This window comes from Cucurbita maxima, unplaced genomic scaffold (genome assembly GCF_002738345.1).
Source record: "Cucurbita maxima cultivar Rimu unplaced genomic scaffold, Cmax_1.0 Cma_Scf00016, whole genome shotgun sequence".
In the NCBI taxonomy this organism is placed as follows: Eukaryota; Viridiplantae; Streptophyta; class Magnoliopsida; order Cucurbitales; family Cucurbitaceae; genus Cucurbita; species Cucurbita maxima.
In genome coordinates, this window is record NW_019272032.1 from 1,864,659 (window position 1) to 1,881,665 (window position 17,007).

General features: G+C 36.5%; 4 protein-coding genes across 11 annotated transcripts; 1 reads left to right on the forward strand and 3 right to left on the reverse strand.

The window, feature by feature from the left end:
• The first annotated feature begins 198 nt into the window (after positions 1–198).
• On the forward strand, positions 199–1,175 carry LOC111490969 (NDR1/HIN1-like protein 13). Its single transcript, XM_023139657.1, has one exon. It carries the CDS (start codon positions 318–320, stop codon positions 1,080–1,082), a length of 765 nt encoding a protein of 254 aa, XP_022995425.1. The 5' UTR covers positions 199–317; the 3' UTR covers positions 1,083–1,175.
• A 769-nt stretch (positions 1,176–1,944) lies between these two features.
• LOC111490962 (nitrate regulatory gene2 protein-like) lies at positions 1,945–6,733 on the reverse strand. Of its 3 annotated transcripts, XM_023139638.1 has the most exons (7): positions 6,503–6,733; positions 4,478–5,627; positions 4,045–4,116; positions 3,349–3,563; positions 3,045–3,268; positions 2,204–2,932; positions 1,945–2,152 (listed from the first exon to the last, which is right to left on the reverse strand). In XM_023139638.1, the coding sequence occupies exons 2-6, from the start codon at positions 5,565–5,567 to the stop codon at positions 2,221–2,223; spliced, it is 2,313 nt and encodes a 770-aa protein (XP_022995406.1). In that variant the 5' UTR covers positions 5,568–5,627; positions 6,503–6,733; the 3' UTR covers positions 1,945–2,152; positions 2,204–2,220. The 3 variants fall into 3 exon arrangements, with proteins under 3 accessions (XP_022995406.1, XP_022995404.1, XP_022995405.1); XM_023139636.1 differs by having other exon boundaries at positions 1,948–2,932; positions 6,503–6,732; XM_023139637.1 differs by lacking the exon at positions 6,503–6,733 and adding an exon at positions 6,211–6,452 and having other exon boundaries at positions 1,948–2,932.
• A 773-nt stretch (positions 6,734–7,506) lies between these two features.
• On the reverse strand, positions 7,507–12,202 carry LOC111490968 (non-structural maintenance of chromosomes element 1 homolog). Of its 4 annotated transcripts, XR_002719647.1 has the most exons (9): positions 11,928–12,202; positions 11,347–11,543; positions 11,108–11,188; positions 9,933–10,157; positions 9,598–9,675; positions 9,266–9,510; positions 9,073–9,111; positions 8,445–8,514; positions 7,507–7,726 (listed from the first exon to the last, which is right to left on the reverse strand). XR_002719647.1 is itself a non-coding variant. In XM_023139654.1 (8 exons), the coding sequence occupies exons 1-7, from the start codon at positions 12,040–12,042 to the stop codon at positions 9,099–9,101; spliced, it is 954 nt and encodes a 317-aa protein (XP_022995422.1). In that variant the 5' UTR covers positions 12,043–12,202; the 3' UTR covers positions 8,119–8,514; positions 9,073–9,098. The 4 variants fall into 4 exon arrangements, 2 of the variants coding, with proteins under 2 accessions (XP_022995422.1, XP_022995424.1); XR_002719648.1 differs by lacking the exon at positions 7,507–7,726 and having other exon boundaries at positions 8,119–8,514; positions 9,248–9,510; XM_023139654.1 differs by lacking the exon at positions 7,507–7,726 and having other exon boundaries at positions 8,119–8,514.
• A 779-nt stretch (positions 12,203–12,981) lies between these two features.
• Positions 12,982–16,871, reverse strand: LOC111490965 (probable serine/threonine-protein kinase PBL3). Of its 3 annotated transcripts, XM_023139650.1 has the most exons (7): positions 16,784–16,871; positions 15,626–15,912; positions 14,960–15,285; positions 14,737–14,872; positions 14,108–14,244; positions 13,901–14,024; positions 12,982–13,522 (listed from the first exon to the last, which is right to left on the reverse strand). In XM_023139650.1, the coding sequence occupies exons 2-7, from the start codon at positions 15,684–15,686 to the stop codon at positions 13,149–13,151; spliced, it is 1,158 nt and encodes a 385-aa protein (XP_022995418.1). In that variant the 5' UTR covers positions 15,687–15,912; positions 16,784–16,871; the 3' UTR covers positions 12,982–13,148. The 3 variants fall into 3 exon arrangements, with proteins under 3 accessions (XP_022995418.1, XP_022995419.1, XP_022995417.1); XM_023139651.1 differs by lacking the exon at positions 16,784–16,871 and having other exon boundaries at positions 14,960–15,134; positions 15,626–16,132; XM_023139649.1 differs by lacking the exon at positions 16,784–16,871 and having other exon boundaries at positions 15,626–16,131.
• Between the last annotated feature and the right edge of the window lie 136 nt (positions 16,872–17,007).

The following is a 17,007-nucleotide window of genomic DNA, read 5'->3' on the forward strand; positions in this document are numbered from 1 at the left end:
ATAATTATTTAAAAAAGAAAAGAAAGGGAGGGAGGATAGCAAGGACAGAAAAATATCAGAAATTATTTAAAAATAGGTGATGCATTCACGACTTCACGTCATAATTAAAATAATAATAGTAATAATAATAATAATAATAATAATAATAATAATAATAATAATAATAATAATAATAATAATAAATGGGAGAAAACAAAACAGAGTAGCCGGAGCAGCTCACCTCTTTCCTTTTTCTTCTTCCTGCCTTGCGCTTCCGCTGCTCTCTTTCCATTTATGATAAATCTATCTCATCTTCTCCAACCTCTCTGCGTTCATCCATGGCCGAACGTGTTCACCCCACTGACTCCGATGCTGCTTCTGCACACTCCGGCGATGCTATCCCTCCCAAGAACCCTCCTCCCGGCACCTACGTCATCCAGCTTCCCAAGGACCAAGTCTACCGAGTTCCTCCTCCCGAAAATGCTACCCGCTTCGATCTCTACTCTCGACGGAACACCCGCCCCTCCCTCTGCCGCCGATTTCTCTGCTCCGTTCTCCTCCTCATCACCATACTCCTCCTCCTTTTCGCCATTGTTTCCGGCCTCTTCTTCTTAATCCTCCAACCTCTCTCTCCTCGCTTCTCCATTCTCGCCATCTCCACCAAGGGGATGCAGATCAAGCCGAACGCCTCAATTTCTCCCCAATTTAACGTCACTGTTCGAGCCGAAAACCCTAACAAAAAAATCGGAATCTACTACGAGAGAAACAGCAACATTAGCGTCAATTTCGGGGATGTAATGTTGTGCAAAGGCGCATTGCCGGCGTTGTATCAGCCGTGGAGAAATGTGACGGTTATGGCGGCAAAGCTTAAAGGATCTGGCATCAAATTGTCGAGCAGTGCTGTGAAAGCATTGAAGGATTCAGAGAAGCAGGGGAAAGTGAAATTGAAGGTGGATTTAAGAGCTCCGATTAAGATGAAATTATACTGGATGAAGACATGGACGATTAGGGCAAAAGTATCGTGCGAGATTTGGGTGAAAAAGGTAACGGGGGAGGCGAAGGCGACGGAGAAGAAGTGCGAGCATAGCTTGAAGCTGTGGTAGAAACAGAATTCGGCCATTCATCCAGGTTCGTAAATCGCCATACCCACTATTCATTTTTCCTTTGTTTCTCTGTACTTCCCGCTTTTTTTTTTTTTTTTTTTTTTTTTTTTTTTTTTTTTTTTTTTTTTTTTTTTTTTTTTTTTTCAAATCAAAGAAAAGATTGTATGCGTGGATTAATTTTTTTTTTTAATTTTAATTTTATAATCTTATTTAATTTTTTTTAACTTAGCTAATTTTAAGACCTCCCCTTGTTATAATTCTTCAAGATTAGATATTTTTAGGGAAATTTAACTTTTTTAAAAAAATATCCTTAAACTAAAAAATATATATATATATATATATATATATTAAAAGATTTGAAAAATAGATTTTAAAGCTTTTCATAGTTTTATTAATATTATTAAAAAAATTTATGTTGGTAAGAGTCCCGTTCACATATTAACAATAATAATATTTTTGAATATATTTTATACTTTTTAGTTTTTTAAAGTTACAATGAAAATTTAAAAATATTTTTTTAAAGATTAAGTGTAGAAATAAAGTATTTAAAGTATTAACAGTGAGAAAGGAATATTTTTATTAATTTAATGAAGAAAATTCAAAATATAGAGAATAAAATTTGAAGATTTAAAAATATGAGACACCCAATTGAAAAAAGAGAATATAATTTATTTGAACAAATATTCCATATTATAAAATAGATTAGATGATGGGCAGTTCAGACATGCTCCCTACGTGCGAACAAGAAACGTGGAAGATATTTCACATTACTACTACACCACATTTCAAAATAATTATATATTTGATTAATTAAATAATAAATTTTATTATGATATAGTTGCTGCCAATTATCTGTTCATAATAATAATAATAATAATGAATGACTCTTATTTTGATGGGTAATGTAAAATAGTCATATAATTACACAACCTTCCAACATCAATTCACCTCTCCTCCTTTATTTTCTGCTTCAATTTCAGCAACATAAAAACAACACCTTACCATTCAATTTCTTTTATTACGTTCCTCGTATACAAATCCTATGTCTCGACTCGCCTTGCCTCGCCTCTAGCCTCTAAAGCATCGCATTTTTCCAATTCTCATCAACAAATATCGTCGTAGAACTCATCTTTTTGCATCATTCCTTTTCGAGTTTCTGGGATTTCCCTTGTTCGTACCTATTCTTAGCATCTTTGATGGAATTCCCAAGATCTCCGTACATTTTCATAGAACACTCTGCAAAGTTATTCAAATTTTCGAAAAACTTGATCAAGCTTGCTCCGAAATTATCAAACCCAGATACCAGGCTCCTCGACGCTTCTTCGTCTTGTAACAAATTATTGCCCATTGATTCACTATCATTCTCAGCTTTGAAGGATGTCAAGATTGAAAGATGTTTTGCTCCTTTCCCGTTCACCTGGTTTCTCTCTTGATGTGGCAAAAAACGGGCAGTTTCGGCTGCCAAGTCCTTTATCGAATCTACGACGTCCTTCGTAGGCAAATCTTTACTCTTCTCCAACCAGACACCGCACGTAACGTATATAGGGGGAGGTCCATAATTCCTGATGGATGGGGGCTGTGGTCTCTTCTTTCCTCTGGATGATTTTTGAGGTATAGAGACACATGTGAGAAGCCATTCGTTTATCGATTGCAGATACGACTTCTGTGCTGCAATCCACTTTGTAAAACTTGATGATAGCGACGCGAGTTCGGTTTCGAGATAAATGGTATTGTGCCTCTGTGTCTCGGACTGCATTGAGATTTTCATTTTTCCATGGTACGACACTGCTTTGATAATTTGTAGCTGATTCTTGTGGCAATCGAACATCACTTCCCACATCCGACTTAACCTGTCGTTGTCCGAACGCAAATATTTACGTAATGAAAACAAGAAATTTGCATATTCTAAATTGAATCTGTAGCAGACCAACCAAGAATGATGGCAGGAAAAAAGGAACTCACCCTTCAATCAACTCCTCGAGTTGTGGATGGAGCTCGTTGTCTCGCAGTTCTTCGATCTTCTTCGATATAGAATCTATTCTATGGAGTCCGACCCTGATTCTGGAATGTAGATCCTTGATAACAGCTCGTGTTTTATCAATTTTTGGCTGACCGACTTCCTTCGATTCTAAGTGTCGTAGCATTTTACACTTAAGGTCATACTCTTTCCTGACCATCTCATTAGCCTGTCGAAATTATCAGAAATTATTAAATGAAGATCAGGGAGGATTCATGAAACTATATTAAAACTAAAGTTCTGCAGAACCTTGACTTCATCATGGAGCTTCTTTTCCCATGCATATAGCCGATCCAAGGTTGACGCATGACTGCCCGAGTTCATGCAGAAATTCCCAAATAAGTTGCTGGAGTGGTCCTCGACATCCTCTTTTGAGTGTCCTCCCAAAGGATTCCTGGATGAAGAGGAGCGTGACGAAGCCGTCCTATGCCAAGTCAAGTACTTTGTTGCAGTTTGCACCGGCTCTACGATGACACAAAGAACGACCATTGATTAATGAAGCTATCATAGTGAATAGCTATGTGAAAACGGGTAGGATATCGCCTACATCGATTATCCAATACATACAGAGGTCACAGCTTATCGATTCAATAATGTCAGATGTGGGCTTGTAAAAAATGTCAACCAAGTAAACATGCATCTCAATGAAGTTAGAGTGGGAACAAGATCATGTTCATAAGATCAGCACATGTTCATAAGCTCACTCAACAAGAAAACAACCTAAGACATAAGAACTGCTGGTTATGGACATCAAATAATGTTTGGAAGTCATCAACATCGGGAATTCAGACATTTCGACAAACAAACACTGGCAATTTATGTCACCTCATGAGTTTAACTAATATGGAGAGTCTGGATCACCCAAATCAACCAAAGAGCTATAAAAACTTCAAAAACCGACATAAGTTATAAATTATGAAGACCAAAACAACAACGGGCCTATACCTTCACGAACAACGCTTGGGTCATCTCCACACGAAAAGCAGGACTTCAAGAATCTTGATGATAATGGTTGGTCTGCACAGGGAGAAAATCAATCGAGTTAAAACATTTCAACAGGATATTTACGAGACAAACCTTTCAAACATCTAGATCCTTAAAAAGAACATTTACAATACCAGAGATGGGCTGTCTAGCTGATCACTACACAATTATTCCAAATAATCTTACTGCAACTTTGAAACAATGAAAGAACCATACCAAATTATGAAGCATCATCACCTCATTAGGCATTAGCTAAATCCCCGATATCTTGTACGGGGTAGATCATATTATCAATTACGAAATTACAACTAAATCTTAGTTCACCTTAAGCGCAAAGCTCGAGTATAATATGCACACACACAGAAGGAGAGAGAGGGAGAGAGTAAGAAATTACTTTCTTTCCCGGGAAAAATTGGCCGTATGTGCAGCTTATTAGCTTCAAGCATTCTTGGAACTTCTTTGCCAGATTCAGAAGCTTTTGTAAAGAGACTTTCTATTTCTTTCATGCTTGAAAATAAGTCCTTGGGAACAGCTGTATTCTCAATACCGTCTTCCTTCGCAGTAGCTTTGCCGAAAACAGATGTAAATGGAACTACCGAAGACGTGGTTCTTAAAGGTGATAAACCAGGAGAGTGGTTCTTCCCTTGGTTCACAAACTCGGGCTCCGAAGCTACACTTTTCACAGTATGCATAGTAGGAGAGGTATTCACTGCTCCATCATTGTGTACCCTGTTAAAATTTTCAAAACTTCGCACCAGAGTTTCCGAAGAAGGTTCGTCAAACTCGTCCTCCGAGTGTTGAGATTCCTCCCCTACATGTAACGAACCCTTCTCTTCTCTTTCTCTATACTCGGAATTTCCATCCTCTTCCTTAAAGTGTTTCAAACCACCCGTATTCTCAAACTCAAACCCTCCATTATTCATACCATTCCCATCTTGGAAGGAAAATTCATGATTATTTGAAGGAAAAAAGTAATCCCAAGTTCCATCCTGAGGTGCAGAAGAACCTTCAAATGACCGTGTTTGAGGTGCGTCACTTGGTCGAACGTCTGAGGAGGTTACAGTTCCAATAACAGGTGTGGGCAATTTTTCTTCAACCCTATTAGAAAAACTACCCCTGAATTGCATATGATTAGCCTGAAACCGACTCGAAGTAGGAGGAGACGGTGACGGAGAAAAGTTACCAATATCCACACGCTGCGAGAAGGACGGAGAGGAAAACGAGAATTGGGACATAGACTTCTCAGCAAAGGCAAGGGGCTCCGGAGTTGCATTAGTCGAAGTGTATAGGGGCGATTCTACCGGGCCTTCAGGATGTACAAATATTTTGAGCGCAGTCCCTGTACATCTTAATGATTGAATGTATTCAGCATGGGCTGTCGCAAGAGAGCATCTTCCATGAAGGGCTTGCTTAACAAATTTCTTCCTTATATGACATAGGCGTAGGGCCTTATCCTCCTCTACTTTAGAACTCGAGGCTCCCATATCCGTAAACCTTACAGCTCGATATCCCTCCTAATACAGAATTTGGATAGAATACTCATCCTGAATATCAAATTTAAGCATAACATAGTAAGAAACCATGAAACAGCAAACAAAATATAACTGCCCAAGATTCAAACTCTCCTGAAATTTCTAAACAAATATTGACAAGTACTACTGATTTTCAAACAACATGTTCATAATTGTATCATAGAGTGTGCACAAATCATTGGATAAGATGAGAGTTCTGGATTGAATTTTTTTGAAAAAAAATTCAGAAATGGGGAAGAACAGAAGAACTGAAATACAAAGGGCAAGCATAAGGATCTGAAAACATATGTTTAATTCTACAGATACAATGATGTTCTTTGGAGAACCATCTATGGATAAGAATTCGAACAAGAACATAAAGAACACAAAGAAAGAATTGAACAGAAAGGAGAGCCAATAAAAACTAAAAAGTAGCGAACTAAAGATATGAACCCTAAAAGGGAGAAAATCAAGGGAAGAGATGAATCTCCACGAAGATTTAGAGAAGGATTCAACTAAACCAGAACTGAGCTTCCCCTGAAAACAAAGGATTCAACTCCGTATATAACAAAATTCAATCCAGCCTATGAAAATCCAAGGAATCAACAAAACTTACAGAAGAACATATCAAATTCAAAGACTGGGAGCAATGGACAGCCGACTAATTTCCGAGATAAACCAGAAAGGAGACGCAAACAAGGGGAATAGATAAGATTCAGGACCATGAACAATCGAAAGCTCACTGGAACCGTGAAATAAGACAGAAAAGCAAGAACCGGACCAAATTCTAAAACGAAGTCGGAATTATACGCAACGAAAAGGGAAAAGTGGGAGCGTAAAAGACGAAAAAAGCAAAAAATTACAGAGCAGAAAAGTGGAAACAAAAGAATTTGCAGAAGCAAGCATACCAGAGTCCACGAAGGCCATCAAGAACAGGAACAAAGAAAAGGGTGAGATTTTAGAGAAGACCCACATGGTAGAATCATTCGTTTCAGAGAGAGAAGTGGAAGAGAAATTCGTGTGTTACAGAAATGGGGTTTTTACAGAGAGGAAAGAGAGTGAAAAAAGTACATACATAAACGGCAAGAGAGAGAGAGAGAGAGAGAGTGAAGAATGTGAAGAAAGCGCGGCCCATTGGCGTCCATGCAAGAGCCACATAACAACGCACACATACAAATTCCGGAAGTGGATGCTGAAGAGTGGAGCCCTCTTTCGTCCCACTTAGCCAAAAGGCCCCGCCTTTTCTCAGATCCATTGCCGCGTACCATCCACGCTCCTCAAGCTATTCAGTAACTTTTCCAGCCTTTTTTTTTTTTTTTTTTTTTTTTTTTTTTTTTTTTTTTTTTTTTTTTTTTTTTTTTTTTTTGACAAAGACCCTCACATTTTATTTTAACTTATTATAATTGACCTATTTTTATTATGAATTTAATAACGTGACACTTCTAAACTTTGACATTTAAATATCTATTTATGGTTGACCTTTTCTTATATATATATATATATATATATTATTTCAAATATGAATTGAGAAATAAAATGAAAGGAAAACTATATTCATTTTTATTTTTTTTAGATTTAGTTTCTATGTAATGTATTTTTTACGATATTATTTAATAATAATATATATTTTATATACGAGTTTCATGATAATTAAAAAATCTGTTCATTATCTCTTAAAAATCAACATCTTAAGCTAAATGAATGTATCAAAGTATCGATAACAAAACATTGATTCCACCGATTACTTGCTATGAGAAAAAACTAGTTGGATATACGAGCCAGAAGTAATCTAGGCACAACAAATCTACCTTAAAGAACAAGAAATGATAATAAAAATGGTTGGTCGGATGTGTGTTGGTTTTGATTATAATAGTACCTGAGAAAATAGTACAGGAGAAGGACGAATATTTACTCATACTTTATAATAATAGACAGATAATACATGGCAAAATGGTTATGCCTTTTTGAATTGAGACTTTACGTTGGATTCTGTTCTTGTTTAAACAAGGCAAAAGCTTAAAAACAGAGGTCGTACAAATGACACAAACCACAATGCTGAGAAGCTTAGGCCATGTGTGCCCTTAGGACATCAAAGCATCCACTCACGTCCCATCAGATGTTTCTTTCGTTCTCTAGTGAGAATAGCCCACTAATAAGAACAATATTCAATTGATATAAAACACGTATCATCGATCAAGAGAGTAAAAGTTAAATCCTTCGTCTGGCGTATTGTTGAACTACAAAGAATAAAAGTTAGCATAATTCAATGGATTGTGAGATCCCATATCAGTTGGGGAGGAGAACGAAACATTTTTTATAAGGATGTAGAAACCTCTCTCTAGCAGACGCGTTTTAAAAATCTTGAAGGAAAACCTGAAAAGAAAAGTCCAAAAAAGACAATATCGACTAGTAATAGACTTAGATGGTTACATAAACATGTGTTCTTTTTTTGAAAACCTACTGCAGCTTAGTTGGAATGATTGAAGGTCATTCACGAGATGCTAATTAGATCAAACTCTCTTTTCACAGCCAAGTCAGCTTCATAAAGGGACATTTTTGTAATGAATTCAGATAATTTAATTATATAAAAAGACAAACATTTAGCCATATTCTTTTCATTGCTTCACTTTCCCACCATCTAAAGTTTCATAATCGATTCTATTCTCAACAGTTCAAAGACACCACTTTTATCTCATGTCACTGCTATGATGACTTCTCCAGAGTGCTCTAATTTGTTCTCACTATTTAAACGGCTTAATTATGACTTCCTTCTCTAGAGTGGATATATTCATCCTTAAATCTAAGCATGGTAAATATGAACGGTCAAATTTTCAGCATTGAGCTGCATACCTTTGTACACAATCCAGACCCATCATACATGTTTAACTGTTCATCAATACACCACCGAAAAGCATAATACCTGTTAAATAAAGAGGCTACAGTTAACCATTCTGAGTTAACAAGTTCAATCTATGGTACTCACATACTTAAAATTTAGATCTAACGTGTTTCTATAATAACCAAATGTAGTAAGGTCAAATAGTTTTTCATGATTCTATAGAGACAAAAGTTGGCTCGGACACTCATTCACAATAAAAAAAATAAATAAGGTGTTAGATCCCACATCGGTTGGAGAGGGAAACGAAACATTCTTTATAAGAGTATGAAAAACTCTCCCTAGCTGACGTGTTTTAAAAACCTTGAGCGGAACCTCAAAAGGGAAAATCCAAAAATAACAATATCAGTTAGCAATAGGCTTGGTAGCAGGCTTGGGCTGTTACTCTAATTTGGGATATTTATAGGATATTGAACCTATTTATACTCACAATACAATAAAAATATCCTCGGTACAAAAAGAAAAAAAATCATTACAATGGAACAGCTCGTTCCTTGCATGTGTGGACGACAAGAATGGAGAACACTGCTATAGATTACAAGAGATTAAAAGAAAGAAAAGAAAAGAAAAAAAGAAACTTACTTTTGGCTTACGCTGTGTAATGCACTTTACATTCCGATTCTGTGTACGAGAAAACAACCAATTCAATTAAATATGAATATGATGATAATTTTGACACTACATCAAAAGGTGCAGTTGCTGCACACTTCACAACTCCTAGACTAGGATCCATGAAACTATATCAAAACAACTGTACCTCATTTCAAGCACCTACCGCTGGTGTGCAGAACTTCGCGTTATTCTCCTCGTATCTGGAGGAGGTTGGGAAGCTTGTGCCGCAGCCACACTGTCTCCATTTGGTCCTGAATCAATATCTCTGTTCAATCTGGTTTTCTTCCTCTTATGTGATGATGACTGGCCTTGAATGCGCGCATCTGGCTCATCCTCTTCCTCCTTGAACTCCACATTGGGTGCTGTAGATCGCCATTGAGTGCCACAACTTGGGCAAGCCCTTTTACTCTAAATAATAGTCCATTAAAGAACTGTTAGGAACAAGAGATCTTGCAGATCAAAAGATTAAATTAGGAAGGTACCACATCATATAACCTTTTTATTGGATAACATTTTCTTAAGGCAATACCGATGTACACGAACAGTGCAGCCTTCATTACTACACAACTCTGCCTGTGAATAACAAGTCCAGCAAACATATAAATCATCAAGGAAATAAGGTTTGTTAAGGTTCTTTAGGGTAAAAACTATACGGAGTTTGGATCATGTTAAAATCCAGACCAATTGCACTGTCAACATAAAATCCTTTTCATCAAATGTTCAGCTCCTCCTATCAGTGTGGGCATAGGGGAAAATAATGCAATGCACAAAATTGAGATAAAATGATAATTGACTTAGTAAATCACAAAAATGGCATAAAAGAAGAGAACCTTCACTCCAGCTTCATTGCACACTTCACATGAAGGTATGTCATTAGTGCGGAACCAACTTCGCAAATCAAGAAATGATCTGACACCCAAATTTACAAAACCATCAGGGGTGCAATTAAGCCACTGATCCTGAGCAAGCTCGGCGATTGTTTTTTCCTTGAGAGATATTGAGAAATTCTTGAAAGCAGGTGGTATGACATGGGACTGGGACCCTGCATCCCCCAGCTGATAGTGATAAAGCAGTAACAGTTAAACAATGATACGAATATTATACAATAGGATTCTTAGAAATGAGAAAAAGCAGAAAAGACCTACAAAGAGAGTAATACAAGGAGCTGGAAGCTTTTGTCAGTTCTCAATTTTACCCACAATGGGGGCAAATCAGAAGCATTGCAACAAAATTGTGTAGAGTTTAAGAGTGGCCTTAAATTCTTAGTCTCAAATTTAACAATTATAAGAATTCAGGTATTGGAAAAGAAAGAAGTTGAAATAACAAACTTGAGAGTGACTCCTAGGCGAATTTAATTGAAGTGGCCACAAAGAAGTGAATGTATCAATATATTCTAAAGGCATTCATGCCACTGTCGGACTAACAGTCCCATTATCCAATTTTGATCGATAAGTTACGAGGCTTTACCATGTAGAAAACTCTTGGCACTCCATTGGCAATATTTAAATTCAAGAAGAATATGACTCGTATCAAATCATAATTTAAGAACTAGTGTACCTTTCTATAAATGATATAAGCTAAAGATCAAATGATACTCTTGTAGAACTTTGTAACAGCCCAAGCCCACCTTTAGCAGATATTGTCTTCCTTGGCTTTTCCTTTTTGGGCTTTCCCTTAAGGTTTTTAAAACGCGTCTGCTAGAGAGAGGTTTCCACACCCTTATAAAGAATGTTTCGTTCCCCTCAACCGATGTTGGATCTCACAATTCACCCCATTCGGGACCCAACGTCCTCACTGGCACTCGTTCCTCTCTCTAAACGATGTGGGATCTCACAAACTCATTCCAAAGAGTTCTTGTCCACAGTACGCTATATAAACGGTGACTGGAATTAGTCTTATTTACAAGGAAAAAGACCAAAGATGCCAACCTTAGTTAAATATGCAGCTGACTTTGGCAATAATAGACTCAAAACGGTAGTATTGGTCATATACAAACAAGAGGAACCTGATTTTCCAACTGCAGATGAAGAGCAGCAATGTTGGATATTCCACCTTGAGCAGATGGATCTTGTGCAATTGCTTCAACCTGACATAGCAATTTTTTGTTCATAAGAAATACTACGACAACAAAACAAAAGATGCATATATTGTAAACACTAAGTATCCATAGTTTATTGTTAAGAAAATTGGCAGAATGGTCAGTTTATTGAAGAACGCCAGTACTTCCCATAGTTGATAACTCACAATGGCTTTATAAAAGGCAATCTGTGGAACTGAATACTTTGTTCCCAGCTTGGATTGTTCATCGGATACATTATTGACCAAGCCATAGTAAACACGACCATCATATTGGTTTCTGCAGCCTCGCAACTCAAATTGAGCAAAAGAAAGTGCTTTGTTCATCGTCAGGAGGTAATTATTAAAAAGCTGCCGGTCATTATCTGCACCAAAATAAACATCGAACAGATCTTAGTTTTCAACCGTCGGCCAAATTATCAATTAAAAACACTCCTCCTTTTCAATCGTTTATGCTAATGATTAAGGAAAGATATAAGAATACACATTTCCAAAACGTATACGGATATGAACCCTGATGCAATTTCTTCCAATATGTGGTTCCATATTATACTCAGAAACCATTTTATTGCAAATATTCGGTAATCTTTGAACAGAAATTTATAAGAACTCAAACGCATCTTTTACAAATGATCTAAGAAAGACATCCTCCATCATTTGTTAGACAAAAATCGAGCAGGACTCCATACCGTTAAATCATTACTTCCCAACTTGAATACCAAACTGGGGAAGGAGAAAGAAATTAAAACCTGGACTCTTTTCAGTGATCCGCGTAAACAGCAAATGGAAGTGATCCTCTCTGAGAGGGCCGCGAGCGAGAAGCGCTTGAATGAGAGTGTGATGTCTCCAACTCAGCTCCCGCATTCTGAACCCTAATTCAAGGTCAACTAATACCTCAAAGATTCAGACAAGGTTGATTCTGTAAGGGAATTTCAGCCAAACTCATAGAAGAGAAGAGTTTGTGCGGGAAAATTTTCAAAGACCTCCAGGAAGTGAAGTCTAGCGCTGGATAGCCGCTTTTACACGGTGGGAGGAAAATTGCCACACACACAAAAAAAAAAAAAAAAAAAAAAAAAAAAAAAAAACTGTTTCAAAAANACTTTTAAAAGTGTTTTATTTTAAAAAAAAATTTTTTAACTTTTTAATGCTAAAAAAGGGAGAGAAAAAGAAACTAAATAGTAGTTGGGATGGATTTGGAAACCTAAATTATTGGGTTCCCGTAGGGTTTATGGGATCATTGAATTCGTTTGAAGTTTAGCTACCCAAATGCTTGAATCTTCAAATTATAAAGATGAATAGATTCTCGATAATCGTCAAATTCACCAAATGCTTGAATCGTCAAATTATAAAGATGAATAGATTCTCGATAATCGTATTTTTCATTATATCAAACGCTTAAATTTGAGGGTAAATTAACATAAAATACGACGTATAATGATTTTCTCTAATGGCATAAAATTAACAAGTGTATAAGTTTTAATAGTGTAAGAATTTTAGAGTATCTTCAACAAGATTTGTGTTGTAGCTCACTCAAGACTATAATTAACCAATTTTATTTTAAGAGAAACAAAAAAAAAAAAAAAAAAAAAAAAAAAAAAAAAAAAAANCAATCTTAATAAAATGATTTAGAAAAATGTAAAAACTACAATTAAATGTCAAGAGTAGTAATGAAATTTTAATCGCTCTGCCACTAACTCTGAGCTAACGAGGAACAAAAAACTCTGAGCTACTGAATAACAACAAACTCTGAGCTACTTAGGAACACAACAGACTTAGGGTTAAACTGAACTTAAAAAGAGTGGATGGAAAAAGGACTTGATTGTTTCTGTAACACTTGGTTGGGGATATATATTCTACATGGAAATATCCACAAAACTTGTACAGCGCACTTCTTGTATTGGGTGAAGTGCGTTTGTTGGGAGGCAACTTCCAAATAAAATCAAACACAGATCGAGTAAGCCATTACTTTGCTATCGAGATCTAGCAGGCGGAGTGCGTCTAATGGCACGGCTGTCCGGAGTCCTTAGAACATCCTTTGAGCTCAGTAGTCGTTCTAATTCCTCCAGAACATCAACCATTGATGGCCTGTTTTTAGGATCTGTGTGGAGACAATTCAGCGCAAGCGAGGCTGCAGCTTGAGCTTCTTTTCTCGAGTACTGACCGCCCATCCTCGTGTCCATTATCCTCAACATTCGTTTACTGTCGCTTAGAAGGGGTTTCCCCCAATCCACTAGGGTCTCTTCCACTCTCCCCACTTTCTCTTGGTCCAATGCACGTTTGCCCGAGAGTAGTTCTAGCAAAACGACGCCAAAGCTGTATACGTCACTCTTCGGGGTCAAGTGACCTGTTGCAGTCAGTCAAACCAATCACCAAATGTACTATTTCCTATACAAGAATATCTTTGTTCTATATGGGGTAGAAGGAAAGATGCATTTGCCAATGTGGCCACATTTCAAACGTCTTAAACTTTGGATGGTCATAATGTAGTATAGAACATCTTCCATCGTCGTGTTTCTAGGTTTCTTTTTCTTCCTCTTAATCTTAAGTTCAATACACCAAACCTTGCTAAGAAAGAACAATAAATTCAACCATCCAGAATATGAGCTAAGAGGAACGAATTAGATTTGTTACTTTTTCAAATTCTAAAATTTTATTTTACTGGATATGCTGCTTTATCAATCTAGGAAACATTACAAGATTAAATAAATGAAATATAACCAACCTGTTGCTACATATTCTGGGGCAGCGTAGCCTCGAGTTCCCATAACCCGGGTTGAAACATGAGTCTTGTCTCCCGTAGGACCCTCCCTTGCTAAGCCAAAATCTGAGAGTTTGGCATTGAATTCCTTAAAAGAAAGAAAGAAACAGAGAATGAGTATTTTCATTTCAGAGGGGATTTTCATTCCCTTGATGAGACAAAATTACTCACTGAATCAAGCAGAATGTTGGACGCCTTCAAATCTCGGTATATAACATTAGGTTGACAACTGTGTAAGAACGATAATCCCCGTGCCACATCAACTGCAATATTCATTCGAACACGCCAAGAAATCGGTGCAACACCTTCTGTAAAGACAGAGAATGGTGAGTATCATTACAAATTCCCAGGGAAACAATACTGCAACAACACATGAAACTTTTTTAAAGTGATCATCATGCAAATGTTTGTCCTTCTCCAAAGCAAAAAATCGAAGTCAAGAAGATCAGGGTGGAGACTGAAGGCATTATTAAACAACCATCATTCTGACTCCATCAAAAGTAAACCTGCCAGGAAGACTCAATGAAGAGAGAGATAGCAAGATATAGATAGATTCAATAAAAAGTTACTTCATTAGACTATATTCTGGAAAAACAATGCTTCTATGCCGCAAGTATTTTATATTGAAGTTCTTATACCATTTCTAATTTTTAATATGCTAGATTTCTTAAAGCGATACAAATTGGAAGGGGAAATAACACTAATCTGATATTATAGAAGTAGGGAAAGAGCTTTAAACTTGAGCAAGAGAAGAAAGTTGATGAATGAAGAACAAGGTAGCGAAGGGGTTGCATACTAACTTCTAAACAAATGGTTTTCCAGGCTTCCCTTCGGCATATACTCATAAACTAGAAGTCTGTCATCGGACTCTGAGCAATACCCAATAAGCCTGACAAGATTATCATGGCGGAGCTGGCCCAGATAGTTCACTTCCGCCTGAAATGTCAAGATTCAAACAACGTTAAAGGTGAACCAGTTGGAAAAAAGATTATGAGCAATGGACAGGGTTCATTATTTACGTACAAGCCACTCCTTGTAGCCTTGAAGGCTCCCTCGCTTGAGTTTCTTGACAGCCACCACAATTCCAGTCCCGGGTTTAGTAGGAAGATATGTGTGTTCATCGATCCACCCTTTGAAGACGCATCCAAATCCTCCCTCACCAAGTAGACTTTCACTGCGGAAGTTCTTGGTGGCATTCCTGAGATCAATGAAGCTAAAAGACTTGAGAGCGCAGGCGCCAGATACATCGAATTTCGGTTTGATTACAGACGTACTAGAGGTAAGACTCAGAGTTTTCTGACTAGAATCAGTTGATCCAACGTTTGACTTGCTATTTAAGTTATCCCTTGCTGCCAGAAAAATAGAACAATTGATGAAATCCAAACTAAAAATAGACAATTAATTCCGCTAAAAATTGCAGCCCCAGGGCAAACATTTACGCCTTGGTTTTCACATCGAAATAACACAATGCTCAACATACTGACGAACGTAGTTGCGATATAGAATCGCTTCCATTCACATTGTTTTGCCAATTCATAATAATCGTTTCTATCTCAACCTAATAGTTCGTAAACTAAATCACGATAAACACAACGATCCATTGATCGCGAAGAGCTTCCGAAAAAAAAAAAAAAAAAAAAAAAAAACCGATTCAAAAGAAGAAGAAAAGATCTAAATGAGAAAGCTAACCAGAAATATTGGTTGAAGATGCATGAGCGAGCTTGGCAGGTTTTGCGCAGCAGATTCCCATGGTGGATACACGGAAGAAAATGAATAAATGGAAAAGAATTGGGAAGCAGCAGGAAGGAGGCAAGCAAGAGGAAGGTCAACAGACACCATAAATACACCATGGAAAAGAAGATGAGAGTGCTCCATCGTCAACCGCTCTCTTTCGTCCAGCTTTCTTTCTTGGGATATCAGTCAACGAAAGAATTCAACGTTTGAATTACTCAAACCCAGAAACTCCATTTTTCAATCTGAATCATAAATTGATAATAAATAATAGAAAAAGAAAAAAAAACCCTAAGAGACGGCCCATCGTGATAAACACCGCCATTTTTATCCTCGCCCCATTTTCTTCTTCAATGGAATCAAAAAAACTGCGTTGAAATTTCAAACCCTAGTGGCTGCGGTCCACTCACGGCACCATCTTCTCCCTTTTACTCTCACTCTCCCGTCCTTATCAATCCTTTTCATACCATCATGCTGAATTGTTATTTGCAGCATAATTTAAATATCGTTAAAAAAAAAAAAAAAAAAATTAATTAATTAAATAAATTCCATATATAAATTATAAACTTTTAAAATTTAAAAAACTTAAATTTATATCTAATAAATAAAAAATAGAGTTGGTTTAGATTAAAATAAATAAATATATATTTATTAGACATTTTAAAATAATTATGAAATAATTATGAAATATAGAATTAAAAATGTCTGACACGGGACGGAGAAACCTCACTGTGTTAATTTTTTCCGTTTATTATTCTTTTAAAAATATAATTATTTTAATTTTTTTTTTTTTAATATAATCTTTCTTTAAAAAACTGTAGAAAAAACTAATAAATTAGACATTTGAAATTTTAAATAAATACAAAATTCATGAGATTAGTTTAGATAAATAATATAATTTGCTTTAATATTTGAACTTTCAAAGTGTGATTTTAAAAATAGGTTTTTAAAAAAAATATCCAATTGACTAACAAACTTATTTTAACTATAAATTGACTTTCCCAATCATCTTAGGCGCAACAGAACAATTATTGACTCAGTCAAACCCATACCCATTAATTAATCAAACTTCCAAACCCCTTTTATTCATTCATTTATTATTCATTTCATACTTACATTTCAACATTGGTGCTGACCCACCCGGAAGGTCCAACGTCCAACGTCCTTGCTGACACACTGCTCGCTTGACTCTGATACCATTTGTAACCATCCAAGTCCACCGCTAGCAGATATTGTTCACTTTGACCCGTTACGTATCACAGTTAGCCTCAATTTTAAAACGCGCCTATTAGAGAGAGATTTCCACACCATTATAAAAAAATGTTTTGTTCTCCTCTCCA

Bases quoted from the DNA above. Each gene is read 5' to 3' on its own strand.
- LOC111490969 (XM_023139657.1), top strand. From the start codon at position 318: ATGGCCGAACGTGTTCACCCCACTGACTCCGATGCTGCTTCTGCACAC.
- LOC111490962 (XM_023139638.1), bottom strand. From the start codon at position 5,567: ATGGGAGCCTCGAGTTCTAAAGTAGAGGAGGATAAGGCCCTACGCCTA. The intron at 3,269-3,348 runs GTTCTGCAGAAC...TAATTTCGACAG, and splicing joins AGCTCCATGATGAAGTCAAG to GCTAATGAGATGGTCAGGAA. The intron at 2,933-3,044 runs GTGAGTTCCTTT...GGACAACGACAG, and splicing joins CTCGAGGAGTTGATTGAAGG to GTTAAGTCGGATGTGGGAAG.
- LOC111490968 (XM_023139654.1), bottom strand. From the start codon at position 12,042: ATGCGGGAGCTGAGTTGGAGACATCACACTCTCATTCAAGCGCTTCTC. The intron at 11,544-11,927 runs GTTTTAATTTCT...ATTTTGGTGCAG, and splicing joins GATCACTGAAAAGAGTCCAG to ATAATGACCGGCAGCTTTTT. The intron at 10,158-11,107 runs GTTCCTCTTGTT...TATCACTATCAG, and splicing joins ATCTGCAGTTGGAAAATCAG to CTGGGGGATGCAGGGTCCCA.
- LOC111490965 (XM_023139650.1), bottom strand. From the start codon at position 15,686: ATGGGAATCTGCTGCGCAAAACCTGCCAAGCTCGCTCATGCATCTTCA. The intron at 14,873-14,959 runs GTACGTAAATAA...TTGACATTTCAG, and splicing joins AAGGCTACAAGGAGTGGCTT to GCGGAAGTGAACTATCTGGG. The intron at 14,025-14,107 runs GTGAGTAATTTT...CTTTCTTTTAAG, and splicing joins CCAACATTCTGCTTGATTCA to GAATTCAATGCCAAACTCTC.